Source organism: Porites lutea, chromosome 8 (assembly GCF_958299795.1).
Source record: "Porites lutea chromosome 8, jaPorLute2.1, whole genome shotgun sequence".
Taxonomy (NCBI): domain Eukaryota; kingdom Metazoa; phylum Cnidaria; class Anthozoa; order Scleractinia; family Poritidae; genus Porites; species Porites lutea.
In genome coordinates, this window is record NC_133208.1 from 26570421 (window position 1) to 26594943 (window position 24523).

The window sequence follows — 24523 nt, forward strand, 5'->3', positions numbered from 1 at the left end:
CTTTATGAAGCTGGTTATAACTTTATGGTGTATTTCAACATGTAATACAGTAAACACCCGCGGTCAAAAACCTAAGATAATAAATTGTTGATTACCAAGAAAATAAATATAAACTTGGGTTTGGGCCTTAAAAATACAGTATTTATTCACAATTTTTTTATTACTGTAACCCTAACAAACTGATTACCGAATTTATATGTAGTTTGGTACAGTTTGTTCTTGTTTTACTTAAATTTTTACAATCTCAAAGTTGCAGGAAGAGTGAATTTGTCACGACGAATCCGTTCTAACACTGACACCTTAAGGTGACTCGACCCAGTTTTTTTGGGGGGGGTACCCTCCTACTTTGAAGCTCTCTGGTATCCCCACCTTTACTTTTATCGTAAGTCTAACACATAGAATGGATAACATATAGATCAATCTACAATATAACATAAAATATTTGGCGATCGGAGTAAATGTCACGTGGTTATAATGCCACGCCCCTTTAAGGTCTGAGTCGAAAATCTGCTGTTGCAGGCATTTTTTCGTGAAAATCTCTCGGCCACACATAGCGCGCATTAGTGCCTAGCGCTGAACAGAGTTTTACCAAAATCGCAAAGACCCAATTCGAGAAATTCAGCGGTTTCCAAATTTAGGTCGTAATTTATGCGAAAATGATAAGCAAACTTTACACGGATTATATCTAATAAACTATGAGATTCATCTCTTTATTTTGAGCATCCTTATAACAGATGGGTCCTTGCAAGTCAGCAAAACGCTTTAGGGCCTTGTAAATGCGCGCGATTTCGAGCAAAGCAAACATATAGAAATTATAGTTTTCGCTAATTGTTGACGTTTGTCAGCGTTTAAGAGTCTTTCTCACGAAAAAAGCATTTTCTTAAAAATTCGTAGTTTTTTTTCCTTCAAATTTTTTCAGGGCCACAATTGATTAACTAACTACCCGGACTCTGAATTTCATGGTCATTGAAAAACTGTGACATTATCTTCTATAAGCCCAAACTTGAGTAAACATTGAAGATTTTAAGCGTTTTGGCTGAGTTTGTGCTTTGGGAGTTGTCTATTGTTTCTAGTCTGTCATTATACAGCATTCTTGTTCAGCACGCGTGCAATGACCGCGCTTGGCTGACATGTCGGTACGATGCATTTACAGTTAGATGCAACAATACTGGTCACCCTAAGAAAGGGAAAAGCATGCTTAAAATCCTGTTTTCAATTGTCTGAGTTAGAGTGATTTTCGTATGACCTTGAAAAATGGTTTCGGTCAGTGTTCGCTATTTGTTTCATCAGCCAATGGATGAAAAGATCAAAACGTACTCTTTGTTTTCCCCCAGAGAAAACCCTCATATGGAGAAGGTATTGTTCGATTAACCAATCGTGTTGCAGTATGACGTCAAAGCGAAGTATCGATAGATTTCTAGAAAGTTCTTCGGGCATTGAGTTTTTTCAGCCGAGCGTTCGCTTAACCAGCCAAAAGCCACGCGCGTTTGTATCCGTTCGATAAACCAATGAAATCGCTCTATTTCCGTTCGTTTTTTGTTTCTGTTTTGTTCACGCGTTTTCATTTCAAGGTCATACGAAAATCGCTCAAAACCTTAATTATGGCGTCTCGTATGATCCTGTCAATTTCTTGGTTAGTGGAACAGGTGTGCCAATGAAATTTAGACTCAATTTTTTAAAAAAATCCCCTTTTGTTCCAAATGCAAATTATTTTCGAAGAAGGTCTTGTAGTACTGTCCTCTTTCAATTGAAATAATAACACTTTTTCAGTTTTATCACAAATTTTGTTAAGTTACCGCATTTATTAGATTAAACACCACCCTCAAATAAACGCCGCCCTCGATTAAACGGCGCAGATGGAAGCAAAACTACCAATAAATGCCACCCAGGAATAAACGCTGCACCTCATCAAGAAGCATGCGGCGTTTACTCGAGGATAATAAGAAAAAACTTGGTACAACTTGGCAATTTACACCATCCAGACATTTAAGATTCTATCGCAGCAAAATAAGACTGAGACATTGGAATCTTTCAATTACATAATATTTACAAAAGATTTACAGTAACTGTTGTCAGTGATTTTAAAAAAGTGATTTCGAAATAAACGTCGCCCTCGAATAAACGCCGCATCGGAAACGCTAAAAAGTTAATAAACGCCGCGGCATTTAATCGAATGAATATGGTACGTTTAAATGTAATTGGTAACAGAACTTTGTGCCGTCCAATTCGGTCTGTAATCATATTCCTGATTAAACAGATCGGACTTCTGCCTGCAGTCATCTTATTTTGTTATTCGCTCGTATGATGACAGACTGAATTGGACTCCATTCAATCCTATTACCATTATAAACGACTCTAGCATTTCCCTGGCTATATGTAATACGTTGGGATCCTGATTTTTCGAACCACCCAGGGAAAAGCAAATTGGTTTAAATTATTGTGGGCTTTGAAAATCAGATATAAAATTACAGTGTATTGTGAAACAACCTTAGCCATGATAAAGAGCAAGCAAGAGTTTTATTTTACTTTTATTTTGACCTTTACATGTACAAGTAGGATACCTTAGGCATATAAAGCAAACACAAAATATTTACAGATATGTTGAATTGTAACCTGCTTGATATAAATTGAGCTGGTGCCATTCAATGAGCTGTCATCATTTAACCTGTTATTAATTCAGTTTCAGTGTTTTTGGTGTTTTATTAGTCAAGCTTTCCAATTCCCCAATGTGCATGCCTCGATGTTTGAACTAAAAAAGGGTTCTTTTCTCATTTACTGATTGGGGTAAATTCTCTTTCAGAACTTTCAGAACTCACCATCAACAGCTAATATCTGTTCTTTTTACCTGGCACTCTGTTTCAGGTTGATGATTCAAAAACAGTTGGTTTTAGTGAGCTTACATCATCATTATCTGATCGAGAATTAATGGCTGATTCTAATTCACCTCCAGTTGAGATCACAGAGCAAGCTGTTGAGTTGATAAAGTATATGGAAGGTGGAAAAAGTGGTAGTGAAAAATCTGTTAGCAGTATTGAACTGTGGGATTTTGCTGGTCAGCAGCTCTATTACGCATCTCATCCTGTATTTTTAACATCACGTGCGATATATATCTTGGTGTGCAACCTTAGCAAGTCACTGCATGACATTGCCCAACCCTGCGTGAGACAAGGAAATCATGATTTTATGTTGGAAAACCCAACCGGGGAAACGAACCTGGAGAATCTGCTATCTTGGCTGTCCACAGTGCATAGCATCACACAGATGAGAGGAGAGACTTGTGACGATACAGAAGGAAAGCTGCCTCATCTTCGGCCACCAGTGATCATTGTAGGCACCCACGCAGACAAACCATTTGAAGACATTGCAACAATGAAATCAGAAATACAGAGGGCAATTGCTGGTAAGGACTATGAAGGACATGTGGTGCGGCCTATCTTCAGCATTGACAACACTGCAAGATCACTTCAAAGAAAGATCAAAAAGGTTTTCAGACAAGATAAACACATTGATCACATTCAAGCTCTACAGGACAGAATCACGGAAGTGCTAAAACAGGAGCCATACATGGGGGAGAGTATACCTGTGAGGTAAGTGGTTATTTACCAGGGCCCGGTTTCTCGCACAATGGTTAAGTTCAACCCAGGATTAAGCCAAATTTTTAAATACGGTTTTCTTGTCTAACAACATTCAAGCTTACAAAATACTGTTGAGCCTTTACTCTGAGGTAGAGTGCAAGCGCATAAATACTGACCGATTTTCTAAATGAGCACAGAAGGCGCTAGCTTGTAGGCGGGTTCGGGGCATGCCCCCCCCCCCTTTGAGTTACTGAGTCATTTAGACAGGATATTGGCCAGATCCATCCTCCTCGAATGAAGCCTTACAAATCGGCGGATTATTTCATCGCTCATTTGTGAACTTGAAAATTTCTTTTTTGCTAAAATATACCTTTTATAAATCTGACCGATTTCCGTAAAACGGTGGAAACCGGTGTGGATCCGCGCTTGGAGTGGTAATGATACAAAGATACAAAATATTAAACGACACTTCTAGTCTTTTAAATGAGAAATTCTGGTGGAAGAATTTGGGATTTGAGGCCTTTGTTTCAGACCCAATGGGTTAATTCTGCCTTCAGTTGTAACGTTTTTTTTTTAGGGTTTTGAGACTGGTTTGAAACTGTTGGTCACTTTTTAATCTCGAAATTTTGCTTTCTGCACATGCCCGAGTTTAAGAAGCTGATATTTTGCATCTTGAATAGAAGGCCGCAAAGCTCTCAACCTATAAACAGCATTTGGGGTAGTTTTGGTTCTTTATAGTCAGAAAGTGACCGGAAAACGGCTTGACTAGCTTCAAACGGCATTTTCAGAGAAATTCCCAGGAGCGAAAGGGTCAAAGAAGTTGCTATTAACTTTGGTGACTGAGACACTGCTCCTTTAATACAGAATTGACTGTGCGGTGTACTAAACAGTGACCTCTCAATGTAGGACTATCTTGGCGATGAGTCAATGATGTGAAGTTTACCCTCCTGTTTTGGAATGTGTGCATGCTTTTGCACAAATAGTCAAAGCAGGTGCTTTTCTTAGTGACATGAATACACTATTACTTGCATTCCTTTTTTATAAACTAGGTGGCTCAACTTTGAGAAGGTCATCGATGCTTTGCAATCCAAGGACGTTTATCATTTAAATATAACGGAACTTCAAACCTATGCCAAAGATAAGTGCTTTATTAATGACGAGGAAGAGTTCACCACCATGGTGAATTTTTATCATGACATGGGGATAATTATCAAGCACTGCAGCACAGTCATTCTGAGTGCCAAGTGGCTGATAGATCTGTTCAGGCAGCTCATCACTATTCCACATTTTAATAAAATGGTAAGAAAAACGTTTATTGAATAAACACCAGTGAAATACCAGGTGAGCTTTGATACGAAAACATGATGTCTTCATATGTGAAAAGATCACTGTTGCTATGGCTACATAATAAACCGCACCTTTCGAAGCAAAAAAATATATATTTAAGTGAAGTGGTTTGTTATTCATTGGTGTTTATGTTAATTTAACAACAGAAAACGTTTTCCTTGTTTGCATGGCCTTATGTAAACACGACAGGGGTTGGGAACATTCGAGACACCTATGCAAACCTGTAACGAAGTCAAGGGTTTCATAACTGTCTCGAATTCTCCCAACGCCTCTCGTGTTTATATCAGGCTATGCAAACATAGGAAAAAACTTTACTATTGCTTTTATAAAATAACTTCCCCGAGAAAAACACAGAATGAGGCAAGGCTTTCTCTACGGGAGAGATTAATCAAGGGGAAAAGTGTTCTTTCCCCAACGCTGTGCTTTGCGTAAGTTTCTCGTGATAGGTCAAAACGCGCGTGATCAGATTGCGTTCTATGCATTCCATTCATTCTAAGAGGAAGTCCATACGAATGCTGACTGCGCACGTGCCGCGCATGCGTAATAGGAACGTGGAGATTAGCACTGTGGCTTCCTCTGGTCGTCCGCAATTAGCTCTCGGCTTCCCGGATTCATTTGTAAACACTCTGTAATCACTCCTCAATTTATTATCTCTCAGGACCCAAAGGTTTCCAAGCACTGGGAGAAACTGAGAGAAAGCGGTGTCCTCAGCATGGAACTCGTTGAGCATGTGTTTTCCAAATTTCTTCTGAAGGACTTTGTCAGAGATGATATTCTAGACCTGATGGAGCAATTCGGTTTAATTGCAAAGTTCTCACCCCCTAAAACTGATGAAAAGTATTTTGTACCATCTCAACTCAAAGTGCCACCTGATTCCCTTTGTGCCATGGTACCTTCACGCTCAGACCCCTGTCCTCTATATGTCTTCTTTGTTACTGGTTTTGTCCCCCATGGCTTGTTCACACGGCTTGTTTCTCGACTTGTTAGCTGGTGTTCTGAGAGCGGTCCAAGTCAGCCCCCTACCCTGTACCGAAATGGAGCATGGTTCGTCATTGGGAGACGAACTGTCCATGATTTAGTTCTTTTCTGTAAGAAACAGTACATAAAGTTTTTTATCATGCAAAGATCCCAAGTTCAGCACGTCTCTGGGGATGAAGAAAGTGAAGTTGCAATTCAGGTGCGTGAGTTTGTGGGAGCAGCACTACAATCTTTGTCACAGGACCTGCTGTATCTACGTGGACTGCAGTACCAGATTTGCGTCGCCTGCCCATATTGTCCGCTGGAAAAGTGTACAGGTCATAATCAGCTGGCATGTTCACATGTTGACTGTCGTCATCTCCTTGAGATAAGACAAGGTGACCCACTTATTTGCAAAAAGAAGCCTTCAAACAAAGTATTAACAGTTGAGGGACTGGAAAAATGGTTCTCACAGTCAACAAGTCAGGTACTAATGAAATACAATCTCTAGCAACACTAGTGGCATAAAATTCACTGAATAGTAATGTAACCTCGAAGGGTAATTATGTTAAAATTATATGGCACCATATGATGAGGCTTTAATCTCTTTCTGATAAGATTGAAGACAATCTTTTATAGAATAATGTCCGATGTAGTGTGACTTCATTTGCTCTACGACAACGCTCTCCCCAGTGGAAGAGAAATGGAAAATAGGGAGGTTCACGTATCACGATTGTATCTATTGGCCTGAAGATCTTATTGCGGTGTGCGCCCTTTTTTTTTCACTCAACATGGTTTTGTTTTGCTACTTAAGTTAGCTTGCATAACAGGCGCTTTATGAGCTAAGCGAGGCGAACGCGGCATTTTGCAAGAATAGCCAAACGAGTGCGAAGCACGGGACGAGGGGAGGAAAAAGTAAAGCGACTGTTACCGGTCCATTGTTCTGGCTCTTCCCACGTTCACTACATGAACGTTGCGTTCCAATTGGTTAATTGATGACGCGTTGTTGTGGCATGTTTGTCTGAAACAAAATAATCGTCACGCATTTGTGTTCTTTTGACGATGCTGTTTGAGAAGCCTTTCGCTTATTTCCAAGTGTTCCAGAACTAACAGAAAAACAAAAGAAATGTTCAAATTTATTGTTTTAGAGGAAAGATGTTCGTGGATTCCTTCCGACTAGGTAAGGCAAAAGCCTGATTTACTAACTTTTTAAAATTAAGTGTTGACAGGCCAAACACGACTCATAAGCTCGTGACCTTGGAATTTTTTTGAACAACACGTTTTCCCTCTTTCCTTTCTAGCCGCTGTGTTTGGACATAACTAAACTTTGACCGAGCAAATCTTCTGCCGCACTGAGTCATACATTATTGAAGGTGATTTTGCCTTCGCTGTTATTTCCTGTGTTTTATGCTGTTATCGGTGTTTCTGGTAGCCAGAAAGGTGACAATTGTTGAGTAATGGATCGTGTTTTGATTGGTCCTTTTGACATCACCGGCGTCAGTCAATACCTGTGGGTGTAGGTGGGCTGAAAAGCCAAAACAATTGACTGATAACAGGCGCTTTATTTTCCTCCTCCCCTCGTTTCGCGCAAAATGCCGCGTTCGCCTCGCTTGGCCCATAAAGCAGCTGTTATGCAGGCTATTCTTAAGTTGACCTCATCTTTTATTTGATAGAATCAGGTTCCTACAAATGTTGATTCAAACGTTTTCTAGGCGTCACCCTATATAAAAGTGCTATTTTGAAATATGCAATGTTGGTTTTCTTTCAGGAATTGCATTCACCCTTTTCTGGTAAAACACAAAGTCATGCACAGCCTTCAATCTTAAAAGTTTCCCTCCTGGCTAATGAGTGGGGGTCATCTAAGGGTGGCTTGTCAACAATCAACAGAACGCTTGCCATACATTTGGCAAAACTCCCAAACGTACAGGTCACTCTTATTGTACCTCAATTTGAGTGCGGTGAAGATGACAAGAGAGCTGCCAAGGCTCACAACATTTCCATCATGGAAGCACATCGTCGCCCTGGCTTTAGTGATCCTCTTGATTGGTTGAGCTTTCCACCAAGAAACCTTGACATTCAGGTCGTGATTGGTCATGGTGCAAAGCTGGGTAAACAAGCTCAAATCATTCAAGAGTCTCATTGTTGCAATTGGGTGCAGGTAGTTCACACCGAACCTGAAGAGCTAGCCATGTATAAGAACTATCCTGGCGCAATTACCAAGGGAGAGGGAAAGAACAGAGCTGAAGTTGAGCTGTGCCAACTTGCAGATCTCGTTGTGGCAGTTGGGCCCAAGTTGACTGAAGCATTCTCGTCCTACTTGCGTTCATCTCATCAAGATGTCTTCCAGCTGATGCCAGGTACCTTTAAAGAGTTTTCAGATGTTGAGCATGCTACTACGCGAGCAAGTGCGAAGTTCAAGGTGTTAACCTTTGGCCGTGGTGATTTTGAAGACTTCAGTCTCAAAGGATACGACATTGCCGCTCAAGCAATAGTTGAATTGAAGGACAGTTCTTACCGTCTGATCTTTGTTGGTGCACCTGATGGAAAGCAGGATGAGGTCGCGGAAATCTTATGCCAGACGGGCATTTCAAGAAACCAGTTGTTTGTCAGGTCATTCGTGAAAGACAAGCAAAGATTAAAAGAGTTATTTTGTGAAGTTGATGTGGCCATCATGCCTTCAAGGACTGAGGGATTTGGCTTGACAGCACTGGAAGCCATGTCAGCCGGTCTCCCCATTCTAGTAAGTGGAAACTCCGGATTTGGAGAAGCACTGCGTTGTCTTCCAATGGGTATGTCATTTGTGATTGATTCGGATGACCCCAAGGAATGGGCAAAGGCAATAGCAGCTATCCAACAAAAATCTAGGGCACAGCGGCTTGAGGAAATCCAAAGACTTCGAAGAAGTTATGAAGAGAGATTCAGTTGGGAGAGACAGTGCAAATCCCTTGTTGTCACGATGTGGAAGATGGTTTATGGTAAGAAATCAAATTCTCACCCTAAGTAAAGTAACGATAATTTAAATGAGCAATTTTAGGATGAGGCTGAGTATGATCTGAAGAATTGTGTAGATCGTGGAGGATGCTGGCCGATATGGATAACACCCTACGAGATCTGCATAATTTTGCCCATCATTTGAAATCCCAATCCAATTATTGTTTTATTATCTATTCAATATAGTTCATACTTGAGAAACATGCCTACCTCGATCGATGTTAAGTTTCTGTTTTCAACTTTTTTCCAGGGCCTCTCAGTTGCCGTCCCCTTTTCTGGCGATATCCTATACTATTGATGTCATTTTACTGGATATCGCAAACGTCTTCCAAATTTGATCATCGCTAGCTGGTTTTAAAGAAATAGCCGTGGGATTTGAGTCATTCTCATTATGTTCTGTTGAAACCACTGTAATTTAAAATGGTCAGTTGGTTTTTCTTTGGACCCGTGTTCTATCTCCCATAGAACGTTTTCACTCACGTGGCGTTTTACATGACGTCATGTGAAAACGCTATATTAAACTGACGTGAAATAACCTTTCGCATTTTGGATTTTTCCTCTTTATCATTTGCAGGTGAACTGGTTTTCCTTGCACTTCAAAAAATCAAGCTGGAAGCGCGTAGAGAGGCCAGCAAAACTGAGCTGTCCTTGAATTTAAAGAGGATCGCTTTGGAGAAAGGGTTTGTGATTTCTGACAATCAAGGGGATGGAAACTGCATGTTTTTTGCACTGTCAGAACAGCTTGAGCACATCAAAGGAATTAAAATCTCCCATGATGAGTTACGCCGAACTGTTGTCCAGTACCTCAAGGACAACCCCAGGCTGGTTAGTGTCCTGTTTTAGTGCCTTAAAATTATTTATCTCAGACTAGCAACTTAAACTGACCGAAGCAGAGAAGGGTCCAAGCATAAATGGAAACGGACGGGGGAGCATTTCCTTTTTTCGCCTCGGTCGTTAAGCTTCTTTTGCTTACGTTTGAAGAACCAGACCTGTGACTTGACTGAAATAGAACTTTGCCACCACGGTAGCTTTTTTCCTGCTCACTTCTCTTTTGCGTCATCCGCACTATCTGAACGCTTATAGAGGCTAACGGACAGATAGAGTTGGTCTTCATCGTTCTTTCTTCATTTTGTTTGAAACTTTAAAAGGCGGACACTTATTTACTACTAACGGTGTCTGTGGCCCAGGGGAGTACTCCCTATAATGGCCTATACGGGGAGGCTCCGCACAAAAGGGATACCTTTTTCAGGTTTCAGGTTTATGAAAGGGTAGGGACTTTATTGGTTGAAGTATATAAAAGGGTAGGGAAATCTGTCATTTCGGTCTGTAAAAGGACTAAAAAGGGCTAACAGACGCATTTTATGGATGTAAAAGAAACAAGAAAACTTCCTGGTTTACTGATTTATTCATAAAAAAAGACGCTGCATTTACAGCAGTTAAAAGGGATGCAAAGTTCTAAACAAGGTGTGTATGTGAAAGGGGTAACATTTCTCAACAGAAGGTATACAAAAGGGGTACCTTTTCTGTCAACTATTGCACGTATATTACAACCTTACAATATATGTGTTGCACACAAATCGATAACCACTTTACGACGACTGCTTACTAATGTCAAGGACAAAGACAAACCGGAGGACAAACAGGGAGCAGTATACAAGATCAAAGGCTTCTTACATTGGTGAAAACGGAAGAAACCTTAGCACGCGACTGACCTAACACAAACGAGCGGCGAGGAATGGTGACGTCAACAATCACATTGCTAAGCACCATTTACAGACGAAACATCGAATTGACTAGGACTCTGCGACATGTATAACGTATTCTACAGACTACTTTCAAAGTCTTACTTTAGACAGCTGGTTTACTAACTTAGAACAAACGCCACTGAATCGTAGCCAACAGTTACCAGCACCGTACAAACGACTTATTGACGACTGTGACAATAGACGGATCGAAACGCACCAATTACTAATTACGAGTCTTCATAGCCAATAACATCACGGCTTAACTGACAGACGACCAACAACATCGCGACGTAATTGACCAATCAGATCAACAACCAGAGTATAATACCATCAACTAACGTGATAAACTCACTTTGACTCTAAAGATGACTACCGCACAGGTTGTCGATACGTCAGTCACTGTCAACAACAACAGTCCTATTCAGGAGTACGTTCACCTGGACGATCAAAGTCAACCTACTTTTGAAATGACTCCTGGGTTCAAACCTTTCACAATTTTCACAATGGTATATAAAAGGGTAACAGTGTTTTCAAAATCAGCCGTCGGCCGTCGCATCCGACGGCAACTTTTTGATTTGCGACGCCTACTTTCCGTTAGGTAAATTATATGATAAATAAAACTTTTGATAAAAAGTGGTAAGTGTTCACAAAGCTGTTGCGAGCAGCAAACTTGAAATTTTTCTGGAGAATTTCGCCAAAACATCGCTTGAGTCTGCTTTTAAAATACGTTCTCTGCGTAATACGTTGAGTAAACGTTGAGGACGAGTCGAAGACTGGGTCTCAGTTACAGGGAACATTGTAGTTAGCGGTTTCTGAAGCCACTCTATATAAAACGCCACATTTGGTCTCAAAAAACACGGCAAAATGGCAGAAAAGCGACAGCGTGGTTTACGGGAGATGTGGTCGCTGACAGTGACAAACAGGAAAAAGAAAAAGGATGCTGCAGGTAATAATGTAATGTTTTCCCGAAGATTACCCAAGCAGATGCCGGTACGCAAACGGAAGAGGAAATAGTTCAAATTGAGGAGAAAGAACAAGAAGGAGTGGTAGCAAAAGTCTTCTGCCTAGATGAAGAGCATGGCGAATCGGACGACAGTGAAGCACATGACAGTGGATGGGAGGATGATGACGATGATAGTGCGGACTTTTCTGACTAAAAGTCTTTTTCTCAGATGACAAAGATTCTCCATGTTTTGACTTGTAGATACTACCATATTTCACTTCAATTGAATGATGAAGTAGGACTGAACGGTGTTTGTGATCGATATAAAGTAATAAGGATATTCAAAATTGTAAATTTTGTTTGAGTTTAAAACAGTTCGTGTATAGCTTTAGTATGTTTTTGAGCCTTTTCCAGGCATCAAGAGAAGGCCCAGAAAAAATGCTTCTGTCTAGACTGGACAAACAGCTATCCAAGTACATGGGTCTACATGAACAAAGTATTCACAAGTAGCTTTTGTTGGTTATTGAAAATTCAATTACGTTCGCTGTTTCTTAATCACTTTTACTTTTTTCAACCCAAATTATGTACTAATCTTTAATCTTTAATCTAATCTTTAATCATTATTTATACACGGTAAAAATCATCAGGTACCATAAATTCCTATACCATGACTAACATACTAAAGCCTTAAAATCCAAATCTTAACATTAAATATTAACTTACAACAATATGCCACATAAAAACCCTGATTGTGGTTAAAGCGTACCCTAATATTGTGGTTAAGGTTACTAAAAGCGTCAAAATTTATCAGTATTTTCGATATCTAAAATTTGCTAGTTCTGCGTCTCAAAATGCGGGAAAATGCGTCTCCAAGAGTCTAGAAATTCAAAATTTCCTGGGGGGGCATGCCCCCAGACCCCCCTAGAGAGCAAGGCCCTCCGGGCCTTGCAACTCCTACTCAAATAAACGCAACTCCTACTTCAAAAACTGTTGAAAACCCTGGGTAAGGGGTTGGACGTCGGGGCGGACGGAGCTTCCCCATATAAAATTGTTGAGTACCCCCCCCCCCCCACCTCCCCTTCGGGGGTCTGTGGTGGAGAGAGCTAACTGCGTGGTTTCCTGAATAAGAACCGTCTAGAAATGCACTTTGTCGTCTCTCTAGTAACTACAGCATTCGTTCTCTTACAGCCGGATGGGACAGAGCTCTTCCACTTTGTTGATGGATTTTCATCTTGGAACGCTTACCTCACAAGCATGATGGCAGATGGTACATGGGGTGATCACGTGATTCTGCATGGTGCTGCGAACTGCTTTGAAAGATGCATTCACGTGATAAGCAGTCTGCCGCATCACGATGACGTAATGATTTGCCCTGAGTATGATGTTACTGGTAACAATCGACTTGTGCTGGGTCTTGTGCATGAGCTTCACTATGTCAGTCTTTTTCCACTTGAAGGATGCTAAGATGGCTAATTACTCTGCAATGTATTTATTTTCCAAACTCGCGTTACCAAATTCATGTCATTTGAATTTTAGCAGTTGCACCTTTCATTTGCCACATTATTTGCTGTGTTGTTGGCGAGAAACTTCTTTGTCCATTTATACAGTTCGACAGGATAGATACGTAACGATAATTCATCAATGTTATTGTGACGGAATAAATAGACGTTTAAATATGATTATTATTCATTCAAAATATTTCCCCGATTCTGATTGGCTAAAGCACACGTTTAGTTCACCATGACCAGTTACTGATGACCAAATTTGGAAGAATTTTGTGTTTAGCGAGGAAATGACGTCAAAAATGCAGGGTTCTTGCAGATTAATACACCGTTAACCGAAAAGACCTGGGGACGAGGTTGAGTTGTTTTGGTTGTGAACTTTGAAGAATGGCGGACATTTCACTCGTTTCAAGAGTAAGAACTAGGCGAAAAAATAGCTAAAAACATGGCAAGAACAGCAAGAAGACAACTCGAAGGGCGACATCTGCTATTTGGAGAATATTTGCGGAGCTGAACAACCCTAAACGTGCACTATCGAAGATGAACTTAACATCGATCAGATCGATGGATCGATGGAGGTAAGCATGTTTTAGCCATGTTTTTAAACGAGGAATTATTGTGAATGAATAATAAAATAATTGTTCAATTCGGCTTTCGTATCATATGAAAAGTTATGGAGATCTCGAAATTCATTGGGGAAATTTTCTGTCTGAAAATAATCCTACACAGTCCCCTTAGGTAATATGAAAATCTACTTATTTATTTTATTCACTCTATTCTATTCTAATAGGATTTAGTTGTTAAAGATCACATTGCCTGCAGTCACTCTTAGTAATAGGGAGCTTATGCACGACGACGACGGCAACGAGAACGGCAAAAAAGCAATAGGTTTAGATAAGCAAAACAACAACTTTGCACGCTTTTTTGCCCATTTCTTTGCCGTTGTTGCACGACTACGACGTGAAACTGCCCAATTTCACGCTTTATTGAGGACGTGAACACAATACAACAATTTTTTTTCCTGTCACACTCAAAACATTTTGTTTAAATTAATTTATTGTGTGAAGTAGTAATGGCCAGATGCCTCCTGCATTGCTAGATTTGTCGCTAGACACAGAACTGTCATTAAGAGATGAAGACCGGAGATTTTCCCTGGCTACCATGAACGTGACCTGCGGCTTCTTTCGTAGGAAACAGAAAGAAAATATAACCAAAAGAAATTCCTAGCAGTTTGATTCCCCGCGTACTCTTAATGTATTTGCCCGGTAACTTGAAATCTTAATGACATCCCTACTAGATAGTATAGGATAAATTATTATCATTGATAATATTTGTGAGGAGAGAACATGATAACCCTAAAAGTTCATTTAAGGTAGAGAAGGAGGTATGAAATGTGAGGTGTGTGTGTGTGTGGGGTGGGGTGGGAATTTTGTGTGTGTGCTTGGGGTCTTGAAAAATCCGTGTGGTATGGCTATAGAACCAAGGGCCTGATTAATGAGCCGGGCTGGCTCGCTTTGCAGAGATCCTTGTCCCTAGGTTAAGCACAACAAAATCAACTTTGCGATTATATGACAACCGAGCCAGCCCGGTTAGCTGGGATCCCGGGTGGAAATTTTGCATGTAATCATCACGCTTGCCATTGCTTCCCCGGCTCATGTGACCAGGCCCTTACTGTGAGTTCTATTTGGAATTTGCCGCTTTCGTGGTTCCTGTATGAGAGAATACGACTTAATCTAATTAACCCAAGGGTTTTAAAATAGAAGGCGGTTTGGACGTGAAGATGTTGGACTCTGCCTCTTTTATGGTTCGACCGTGAAAGAATGACGAGGTCATTTTGCTCAATCACCCCGCGCGCGATTTTAAGAAATCACCTCCTTTCCGAAAATATGCAATAAAATTATGCATCATTCTAGCCTGCAGTGCAGGCGTTTTCTTTGAGCGCGCAATTTGCTCGCGAAAGTGCGATGTTGAAACTTTCCGAAGAGAGGAGGAGATAGGGCGAGTCAAAGGGAGCGGGGAGGGGGTGGGGAGAGAGAAGAGAAAACGCCTGCCCGAAAACACTGTGAAAATGAGAAACACCCCCTTATCAGACGCGCGTGACGACTCTTCCGGAAATGAGTAGCCGACAATAACAAAACAACCAAACAGTTGCTCCAGTCCAAAGACTCGCATTGTCTTAAGAAAAACAAGCTGGAGTTTATCATTGTTTTTATCTTGACCGAGTCACAATGCAATTCTCCACAGCTGATGAAGCTTCAGTTTAAGCTGCAATTTATTCTTCTAAATTCATCTCTGTAAATCGCTATCCGTGAGAGTTTAACATCCTACAAACAATTTAAAAAACTAACGAGCTGGGCCCAGCGTGATACAACATTGCAGGAAAACATCACATTCTGGGACTAATAAGAAAATCCCTTAGTTATTCAGATCCTGAGAAACTTTGGACAAAAATAAAGAACCTAACAGCCTCATTTAGCGAAAAAGAGCGTTACGCTTCAAAAGAGGTTAAAGAAAACGTCTGGCATCAGAGGGCAAATCATGAAGACCAGAAACACCACAGAAAATCAATAAGCGTGTCATGACCTCTCAGTGTGAAACAAGCGGCTAAAATCACATTTGCTCTGTCAAAACAAAGAACCCTCTAGAGCATAATCTACTCGCCAGAAAAAAAAAACGTATTGGAACAAGCAGCATTTTGGCATGAGGTAAAAGTGGTGTAGGTACTGCGAGCAAATCTTGTCCTGATGACCAGTGTAAAAATCGCTTTGACTTTCTCATTGCGTAATACACGCGACATTCCCAGCCGCTCGAATTCCAAAAGACTGACGGAAACGGAATAAACAATATAGACTTACAGTTAATTGACAGGCATCAATCTACTTCCCTTACCGCACCAATCAGGAGCTCCGTTTGCCAGCGTACGGAGTTTCCCAAAAGAACAATGATATCGGGCAGGCGTATTTTTTTCCTCCCCTCCCCCTCCCCCCTTTCCTTCTTTCGCCCTAGCTCCTACCGTAACGGTTACTACTTCTACTCTCCCCAATCTTCCACTGTCATAAAATCAAAGATGGCGGCCACAACAATATTACGAACACGAACAAGGTTTCGCCCAATCAAAATACGCCTGCACTGCAGGCTAGCATCATTCACTATTACCATCTTGTGCACAGGAATCTTGCGTGACATACTCTTTGGTTATCGACAACTGAGGGCCTGTATACATGGAGGTGGGTACCACAGGTAGGTGAGGTAACCCGCTTAGGTGGGGTAGCCCGCCTGTCCACATAATCTCTCATTTTAATCTGATCACGTTTACATGATAGGTGGGTTGACCCGCCTAATGTTACCGCGCCTACCCGTGTTCCCTCATCTCTATGTAAACGGGCCCTGAGAGCAATATTGTCAAACTCTTGACAATAAGCCAAACCATTCACACCCTGTGCTGCGAGGACGGTTATTTTCCAAAGGGAAAATTTAAATTATTCCTTGCGCCAAGCGAAGTGAGGTTTATAATCTCGTCGCGCGCGCGTTTTGCTCGCAGGTGAGTTTATACTGTATCGTTGGGCATCTGTTCTTTAAATGCGATGAAATGCGTTTACGTAGGTATCCAACGTCAAAACAGCAGTCATTTTCCTGAAGCTGGCCGGAAAATTCTAGGGAAAAGGCTCTTAATAAAATATTTTCAAAAATGTCGGAATGTGTTTCACGTGGCGAAGTAACAACGAAACGGCCTGGAGTGCGGAAGGTCCCGATTTCGATTCCAGGTAGAACCTGTTTTTTTCTTCTCTTCTTTTCATTATTTTTTCTTTTCCTTTAGGTTAAGTCTTCATTTTAGTTATTGTAGTTTTCTTTTATTCCTTTATATAGCTTATGTTTTTTTAGATGTATAAATTTTCTTCCATATTGCTTTACTTCCCTTTCAACTTCTTGCTGTTCTCCCGAAGTCCTTCTCGAGCTCCTGTGATTCACGTATTTCTAGTTGAATGGTTTGTTTCACTCAGTGTACCGTGTTTTTTTCCAAAAAGTTTGTTTTCTATTGCCGATTTGTTGCCACGCCTTATCTGTGGGTCGTATACAACGGAGATAAATTCTGTGTTGTGACACAGCGCGCGGCAGACATTCGCGTCGCTTGGCTTGTTTACGTTCGCACGTACTGCCTGCTTATTGCAACTTTCAATCAAAACAATCGATTCTGGCGACACCCAAATAATAAAATACGGCAACTAATCTCACTGAAAATGGAGGCTTAGAGTTCAAAGAGGTAACAAAAAGATTCAAGCAGAAGAAAATTGCGTTATGTTTGCGCGCTTTGGGAAATAGGGACTTTAAGATCCAACGACGCGGGCGACGAAGAAAACGTCAAAAAAACAATAGGTTTAATGAGCAAAACAACAACTTCGCACGTGCATCACACTTTGTTTGTACATTTCTTTCCCGTTTTTACGCGACTACGACGTGAAAATGCCTAATTTCGCGTTTTATAGAGGACGTAAAAAGCAACGACGAAATTTTATTTCTCTTTCCGAGCTTGAATGTGGTCCCTTGAAATTCAGTTTCGGGAGGGTTCGCCTACATTTGACAAAGTAAGTGGTTAGGAATAATCGGTATAAAGACTGAAAGAACGCGAATTCACTTTTTAAGCGACGTTCTTGTCGCCGTCGCGTCGTTGGATCTTAACAACGCAAAAAGGATTCATTTACCAAATATGGCAGCCCCTGCCAAATTTGGATATATTGTTTACTGGGATACCAATGATCGGAAAGAACGCAGATAACCAAGGCATTAAGCATCCCATAATAACTCTTATAGCGTGGTTTTCTTTCACCGGGAACAGTCTTCGGCCGGGAAGCAACGAAAATGTCGTCGTGTTCAAGACCAAAGAACTGCTCACTTTACGTGAGAAACTTACCTCGCGAGACAAGGTTAGACCAGTTAAAGCATTTTTATTTAGTTTTTGCTCACTTTTTTTCTAATTTGCGACCTGACTTTTCTTGTTAGATCAGAAGATCTTGAACGCCTCTTCTCCCAATATGGCCGCGTTACCGACGTGCACATTCCGTTGGACCCCTACACAGGAGAACCCAGAGAATTTGCTTATGTACAATATCCTTTTTTCTTTCTCAAGAGCCTTATTTTGTCTTTGGTTTCTTTTAGTCTGAGTTTGTAAAGGTTTGGCACTAAAATGACTTTCTTGTCCTTTGATAACCCGGGCAAAAGAGTCGGTAAAAGAGCTAAAGTAACAAGAAAACGTCAGGCAAATCTGTAAAAATTTTAAAGCCCGATTTAGCCCAACGTGGAAACGAAAGTTCGTAAACGCAAAGCTTCACTAAAAAGATAGGAATGCTCATAAAGGAAAGGCGTCGATTCAGCAAATGAGTTTAAAGATTTGAATTGTCAAGCTGCCTACGTTTTACAGAGTGGCTAGAGTGTCTGCACGTGGGACAGTGATGTGTAAAACGGCGCGTAATGCTGTAAAATTGAGGTATGGCGAATTTCGTGAGCAGTGTTTCGATAATTGCGGTGAAAAGGTTGACGTCTGTAAATAGTGTATATAGTGTAAATAATTATTGCAGAGTTCAACTTTTTCGACGGTGTCCGTTCCAAAGAGCAAAATATAGCGGCGAAGTTGTCACCTGTGCTCGGATGGAATCCGGTCGTTTCGCCTACGGTCTGTTCGCCTACGACTAGAGTCGATTCGCCTACGTCTTATATGTCAGTTCGCTTACGATTCATATGTTGAAGCTTTAAATCTGAATTATTAAAAGTCCTTGTTCCAATTGTAGCCTAAAAAGAAAACACAGCAATAAAAGACGATACATTCTATCCTCGATGTCTAGAAAAACAACGTGCTAAAACATCTAAGTTAGAATGTTTTTGAAAACTTTATCATGGCGGAACCCGGTCGTCTACGAATAGAATGTGTGAACTATGTTTTGCTTAAAATGATTTAAGAAACGTGTGAGGAGCGCCCTAAAGAAACCACTGTTTACGGTCTTTGTGTAGACTTGTCAAGCGTGAGCGGCACCTAAACTAAAGAAGGTGCGACTTTTCATTAACATATACGAAATTAGCTTCCGTTTTACTTGACAGTCGGTTCAATTTCTACGTCGATTTTGCGACTTGTTGAATCTTTTAACTCTATAAACTAGTTTATGTATATCATGTGTCCGGGTATTCTGAAGTTGCTCCGTTTGCATACTTTCATCTAATTTAGCAAGATGACAAAAAATATTTAAAGTTAAAGCGTTCTTTGTGTAGACTTGTGACTTGAGCGGCGCTTATACTAAAGGAGGTGAGAGTTTTCACTAGCATTCTCGGAGCAAAAGAAGAAACAAAATTGAAAGGTGACATTTCAGCTTACTTCAACATTGAGATAATGGTGATACCGTCATCATTTCTGTAGTCTTTTATGTGTAGTGTAAATATAAAAGATGTGAATGTGTTTGTTTCCACAGAATTTCATCGAAAAAAATAGTTTTTTCAGGATACCAAGGTCATTTTTCATTTAAAAGTGAAAGTGCTACAGACACAAACTAAAAGGTTATTCTTGTAGATTGACAAGGTGATTGAATGTTTGGCAGTTTTGAAGATGTCCCAAAGAGGAAGTTTAAAAATTAAACTCCTTAATTAGTAATACCTGAATGAGTTGATAAAGCAGGGGCATCAACCATCAAAAGAGATTGTCAGCAGGGTAAGCAATTATCAAGCTTTTGTTCCAGGCAAAGCTTGGTCGAAAAAAAGTCAAGCCTTAACATACCATATATTTGAAGATATACGTGGTGCCGAGGATGCCAATCACTATCTAAACGGAGAGACGTTCCACAGAAAAGAAATTCAGGTTCAGTTTGCAGAGGGACAAAGAAAAAGTAAGGTATAAGAATAAAAACGTGTAAGTTGAAATATGACATGTGCCCTAACTATATCACCACACAAATTTTCTGGTGTTAAAGAATACGGTTACTCAACATGGACCTTTTTTATTCATCTTAGCACCAGCACAGATGTGTGCCAAGGAATGGAGAGAAGCCCATGGTTACTAGCACTAGTAATAGGAGAGATAACTACGATGAAGGGAACAGGTACATTCTGATTCTGTGCTTGATAGACCAATTTTGACATGTTAAAATTGATTAAGTTAGTATTATTTCTTATTTTTTGCAGTCGCCGCTCCCGCGGTCCCGGTTCGGGGGGTGGGGGGGGGGGGGGGGCGGGTCGATAATTTATTAATTTATTTAAGAATTGTCCTTTGTTGTTCATGTAAATTGAACTGCGGAAATAGACATTTTAAATGTAGATATGATCATCGCATCTGCCATTCACGGGTTAAGATGAGCTCAACAAACTGGGCTGCCCCCAATATAAGGGTGTTGATAGCTAACTTGATAGAGCACTGACGCGCTTATGCAGAGACCATGGGTTCGAATCCAGCTGAAGACCCGAAATATTTTTATCGGGTTAATTTGCAATTGTATCTTCGTTTTAAATAATTCGGTGGATGTTTGTCCAAATAGATTACCCCTCCTTTGTTAAATTGGCATAAGAGAATGAGTTTGGGATCGTTAAAGTGATTTATTTGTAGTACTTGTACATTTGAAAGCGGTTTGTATTTCAGTAACACTGTTAAAAATGTCCCCTGTGAAAATACTAAGGCCTTCAAATAGTCCAATAAGGTTGACGAAGGCGGAATATGGTTTCGACTTCTTGATACCGGAACACCTTTTAGATCATTCTTGGAAAGCTAACTATTGTATTGTAGGACTTCTGCAGTTTAATTTGGTACTTCTCCTTTTCCTCAAAGATCGAATATTAATTTGTTCGTAAGGGTTTCAGTTAGGTCAACTTTTAGCGTCGATTTTCCCCCCGATCTTATTCCACCAAAATATTCTAATTGCCCTTACTTAGTTTGTGTTATCGTATATCATCAATGCATCGAGAATCAATGCCGCTTTTAGAAATTACAACCTCCACTTCCACTTTCAGTTATATCTATCTGGTTTGATAATCAAAAAGGCGTTCACTTGCAAAACTACGGTAATTTCAATTGACGCCCGGTTGACAGAATTAACATTCAGGCAAACTCGCCCAATTTTAATTTATTAATTTATTAATTTATTTCATGTCGCGTTTTGTCTACCTCGTACCTTGATTTTCCTCCACAATTTGCCCGTCTTCTTTTCGTATTAACAAGGCGCGTTCTGTTCGTAGTTTGTCGGGGGTTACTATACCTGCACTGATGTGAGGGATGTCTCGTTGTGAGTGCTGGTCATCACTGCTGAAGGTTGAGGCGAGGGACAAATTTCCGATTTAAAGAGTTCAAGGGTAAAAAGCCTGAGACCAGTTGCGCTACTGACTCAACAGCTGTTGCCTGTGAAATATCACAGCCAGGAATGATGCGAGTGAATAAGTGTAAATTATGATGATGTTTAAACATTAACCTATTCATCATTAGGAAAAAAAAATAGTTTGCAATGAAAGGCTAATCTATGCAATGTTTGTTTTTTAAGGCGTCGACGATCAAAGTGGCAAGGGTGATCGAGAAGGTGATCGTGGACGATCACTCTCGCGTTGACTATGACGGCTTTGTTCACCACAGCTGCTGTCATTTCGGCGCCTTGGGGGACGTGACCGTGATCCTCCTCTTCTTCGGACCCCCTCTGTCGACCGTGAGAGAGGTGGCAAGGGTGATCGCGAAGGTGATCGTGGGCGGTCGCTCTCACGTTGACTATGACGGCTTTGTTCACCACAGCTGCTACCATTTCGGCGCCTTGGGGGACGTGACCGTGATCCTCCTCTTCTTCGGACCCCCTCTGTCGACCGTGAGAGGGGTGGCAAGGGTGATCGCGAAGGTGATCGTGGGCGGTCGCTCTCACGTTGACTATGACGGCTTTGTTCACCACAGCTGCTACCATTTCGGCGCCTTAGAGGACGTGACCGTGATCCTCCTCTTCTTCGGACCCCCTCTGTCGACCGTGAGAGGGGTGGCAAGGGTGATCGCGAAGGTGATCGTGGGTGGTCGCTCTCGCGTTTACTATGACGGCTTTGTTCACCACAGCTGCTGCCATTTCGGCGCCTGGGGGGACGTGACCGTGATCCTCCTCTTCTTCGGACCCCCTCTGTCGACCGTGAGAGGGGTGGCAAGGGTGATCGCGAAGGTGATCGTGGGCGGTCGCTCTCACGTTGACTATGACGGCTTTTTTCACCACGGCTGCTGCCATTTCGGCGCTTGGGGGGACGTGACCGTGATCCTCCTCTTTTTCGGACCCCCTCTGTCGACCGTGAGGGGTTTGGCAAGGGTCATTGCGAAAATGATCGTGGGCGGTCGTCCTCACGTTGACTATGACGGCTTTGTTCACCACGGCTGCTGCCATTTCGACGCCTGGGGGGACGTGACCGTGATCCTCCTCTTCTTCGGACTTCCTCTGTCGACCGTGAGGGGGGTGGCAAGGGTGATCGCGAAAGTGATCGTTGGCGGTCGCTCTCACGTTGACTGTGACGGCTTTGTTCACCACGGCTGCCGAAGATCTTGGACGCCTCTTCTCCCAATATTGCCGCGTTACCGATGTGCATATTCCTTTTGACCACTACACAGGAGAACCCCAAGACTTTGCTTATGTACAATATCCTTTTTTCTTTCTCAAGAGCCTTATTTTGTCTTTGGTTTCTTTTAGTCTGAGTTTGTAAAGGTTTGGCACTAAAATGACTTTCTCGTCCTTTGATAACCAGGGTAAAAGAGTCGGTAAAAGAGCTAAAGTAACAAGAAAACGTCAGGCAAATCGATAAAGATTTTGAAGCTCAAGCTAGCCCAACGTGGAAACGAAAGTTCGTAAACACAAAGCTTCACTAAAAAGATAGGAATGCTCTTAAAGGAAAGGCGTCGATTCAGCGAATGAGTTTAAAGATTTGAAGTGTCAAGCTGCTTACGTTTTACAGAGTGGCTAAAAATGTTCTCGGGGAACAGTCGAAAGTGCGAGCAATACAGTCATGATCACAGCAAAAGAAAAGGAAAGAATCAAGTGTGTAGAGATTAGTGGGGTCGGTTTCTCAAAGATTAAAGGCATTATGTAAGTACTATATTATGGAAAATTCACCGTGCTTTATTGAGTCATTTAATTCGTGGTGAGCCTTAACTTTACATTTTTCTTTATTTATTTAAATAAATAAAAAAGGTAAAATGGTGGTCAATTTCAAAAGCAGAAATGCTTAAATTGGAGGATTTATAACCTTATTGAGGCAACTTAAGAGTACTGTAAATTCTCTATTAAGCTCCCAAGGGGGCTTGTTTATTTCAAACACATTTGGGGAGGGGGGGGGGGCTTAATGGAGACGGGGGTTTATTTAAGTCAACAAAGACAATAGTATCAGTTTTCCATAAAGAACTAGCACAAGTACAATCAATTTTTGGTTTGAGGCAAATGTTTTTGAAACCATTTTTGAGGCAAACGAGTGGATAGAGATCACTGCTGCTGACCACCCAGTTATGATGATGTTTAAAAAATAAAAAGACTGAGAGTGCTACACACGCAAACTAAAAGGTTGTCCTTGTAGATTGACAAGGTGATTGAATGTTTGGCAGTTTTGAAGATGTCCCAAAGAGGAGTTTATAAATTAAACTCCTTAATTAGTAATACCTGAATGAGTTCATAAAGCAGGGGCATCAACCATCAAAAGAGATTGTTAGCAGGCTAAGCAATTATCAAGCTTTTGTTCCAGGCAAAGCTTGGTCGAAAAATAGTCAAGCCTTAACATACCATACATTTGAAGATATACGTGGTGCCGAGGATGCCAATCACTATCTAAACGGAGAGACGTTCCACAGAAAAGAAATTCAGGTTCAGTTTGCAGAGGGACAAAGAAAAAGTAAGGCATAAGAATAAAAACATGCAGGTTGAAATATGACATGTGCCCTAACTATATCACCACACAAATTTTCTGGTGTTAAAGAGTACGATTACTCAACATGAACCTTTTTCTTCCTCTTAGCACCAGCACAGATGCGTGCCAAGGAAAGGAGAGAAGCCCATGGTTACAGTAGTAGTAATAAGAGAGATAACTACGATGAAGGGAACAGGTACATTCTGATTCTGTGCTTGACAGACCAATTTTGACATGTTAAAATTGATTAAGTTAGTATTATTTCTTATTTTTTGCAGTCGCCGCTCCCGCAGTCCCGGTTCAGGAGGCGGAGGCGGAGGGCAATAATTTATTAATTTATTTAAGAATTATCGTTTATTACTCATGTAAATTGAACTGCGGAAATAAACATTTTAAATGTAGATATGATCATCGCATCTGCCATTCACGGGTTAAGATGAGCTCAACAAAATGGGCTGCCCCCAATATAAGGGTGTTGATAGCTAATTTGATAGAGCACTGACGCGCTAATGCAGAGACCATGGTTTCGAATCCAGCTGAAGACCCAAAATTTTTTATCGGGTTAATTCGGCAATTATATCTTCGTTTCAA

The 24523-nt window shown here is 41.1% G+C and overlaps 2 protein-coding genes across 2 annotated transcripts; both read left to right on the forward strand.

The window, feature by feature from the left end:
- Nucleotides 1-2960: 2960 nt before the first annotated feature.
- LOC140947117 (uncharacterized) lies at nucleotides 2961-13157 on the forward strand. The gene is made up of 7 exons (XM_073396199.1): nucleotides 2961-3587; nucleotides 4625-4874; nucleotides 5581-6366; nucleotides 6519-6536; nucleotides 7648-8854; nucleotides 9445-9695; nucleotides 12747-13157. The coding sequence occupies exons 1-7, from the start codon at nucleotides 2989-2991 to the stop codon at nucleotides 13020-13022; spliced, it is 3387 nt and encodes a 1128-aa protein (XP_073252300.1). The 5' UTR covers nucleotides 2961-2988; the 3' UTR covers nucleotides 13023-13157.
- A 4760-nt stretch (nucleotides 13158-17917) lies between these two features.
- On the forward strand, nucleotides 17918-24259 carry LOC140945438 (serine/arginine-rich splicing factor 10-like). The gene is made up of 5 exons (XM_073394461.1): nucleotides 17918-17982; nucleotides 18059-18163; nucleotides 23814-23917; nucleotides 24041-24128; nucleotides 24211-24259. Exons 1-5 carry the CDS (start codon nucleotides 17918-17920, stop codon nucleotides 24257-24259), a joined length of 411 nt encoding a protein of 136 aa, XP_073250562.1.
- The last annotated feature ends 264 nt before the right edge of the window (nucleotides 24260-24523 follow it).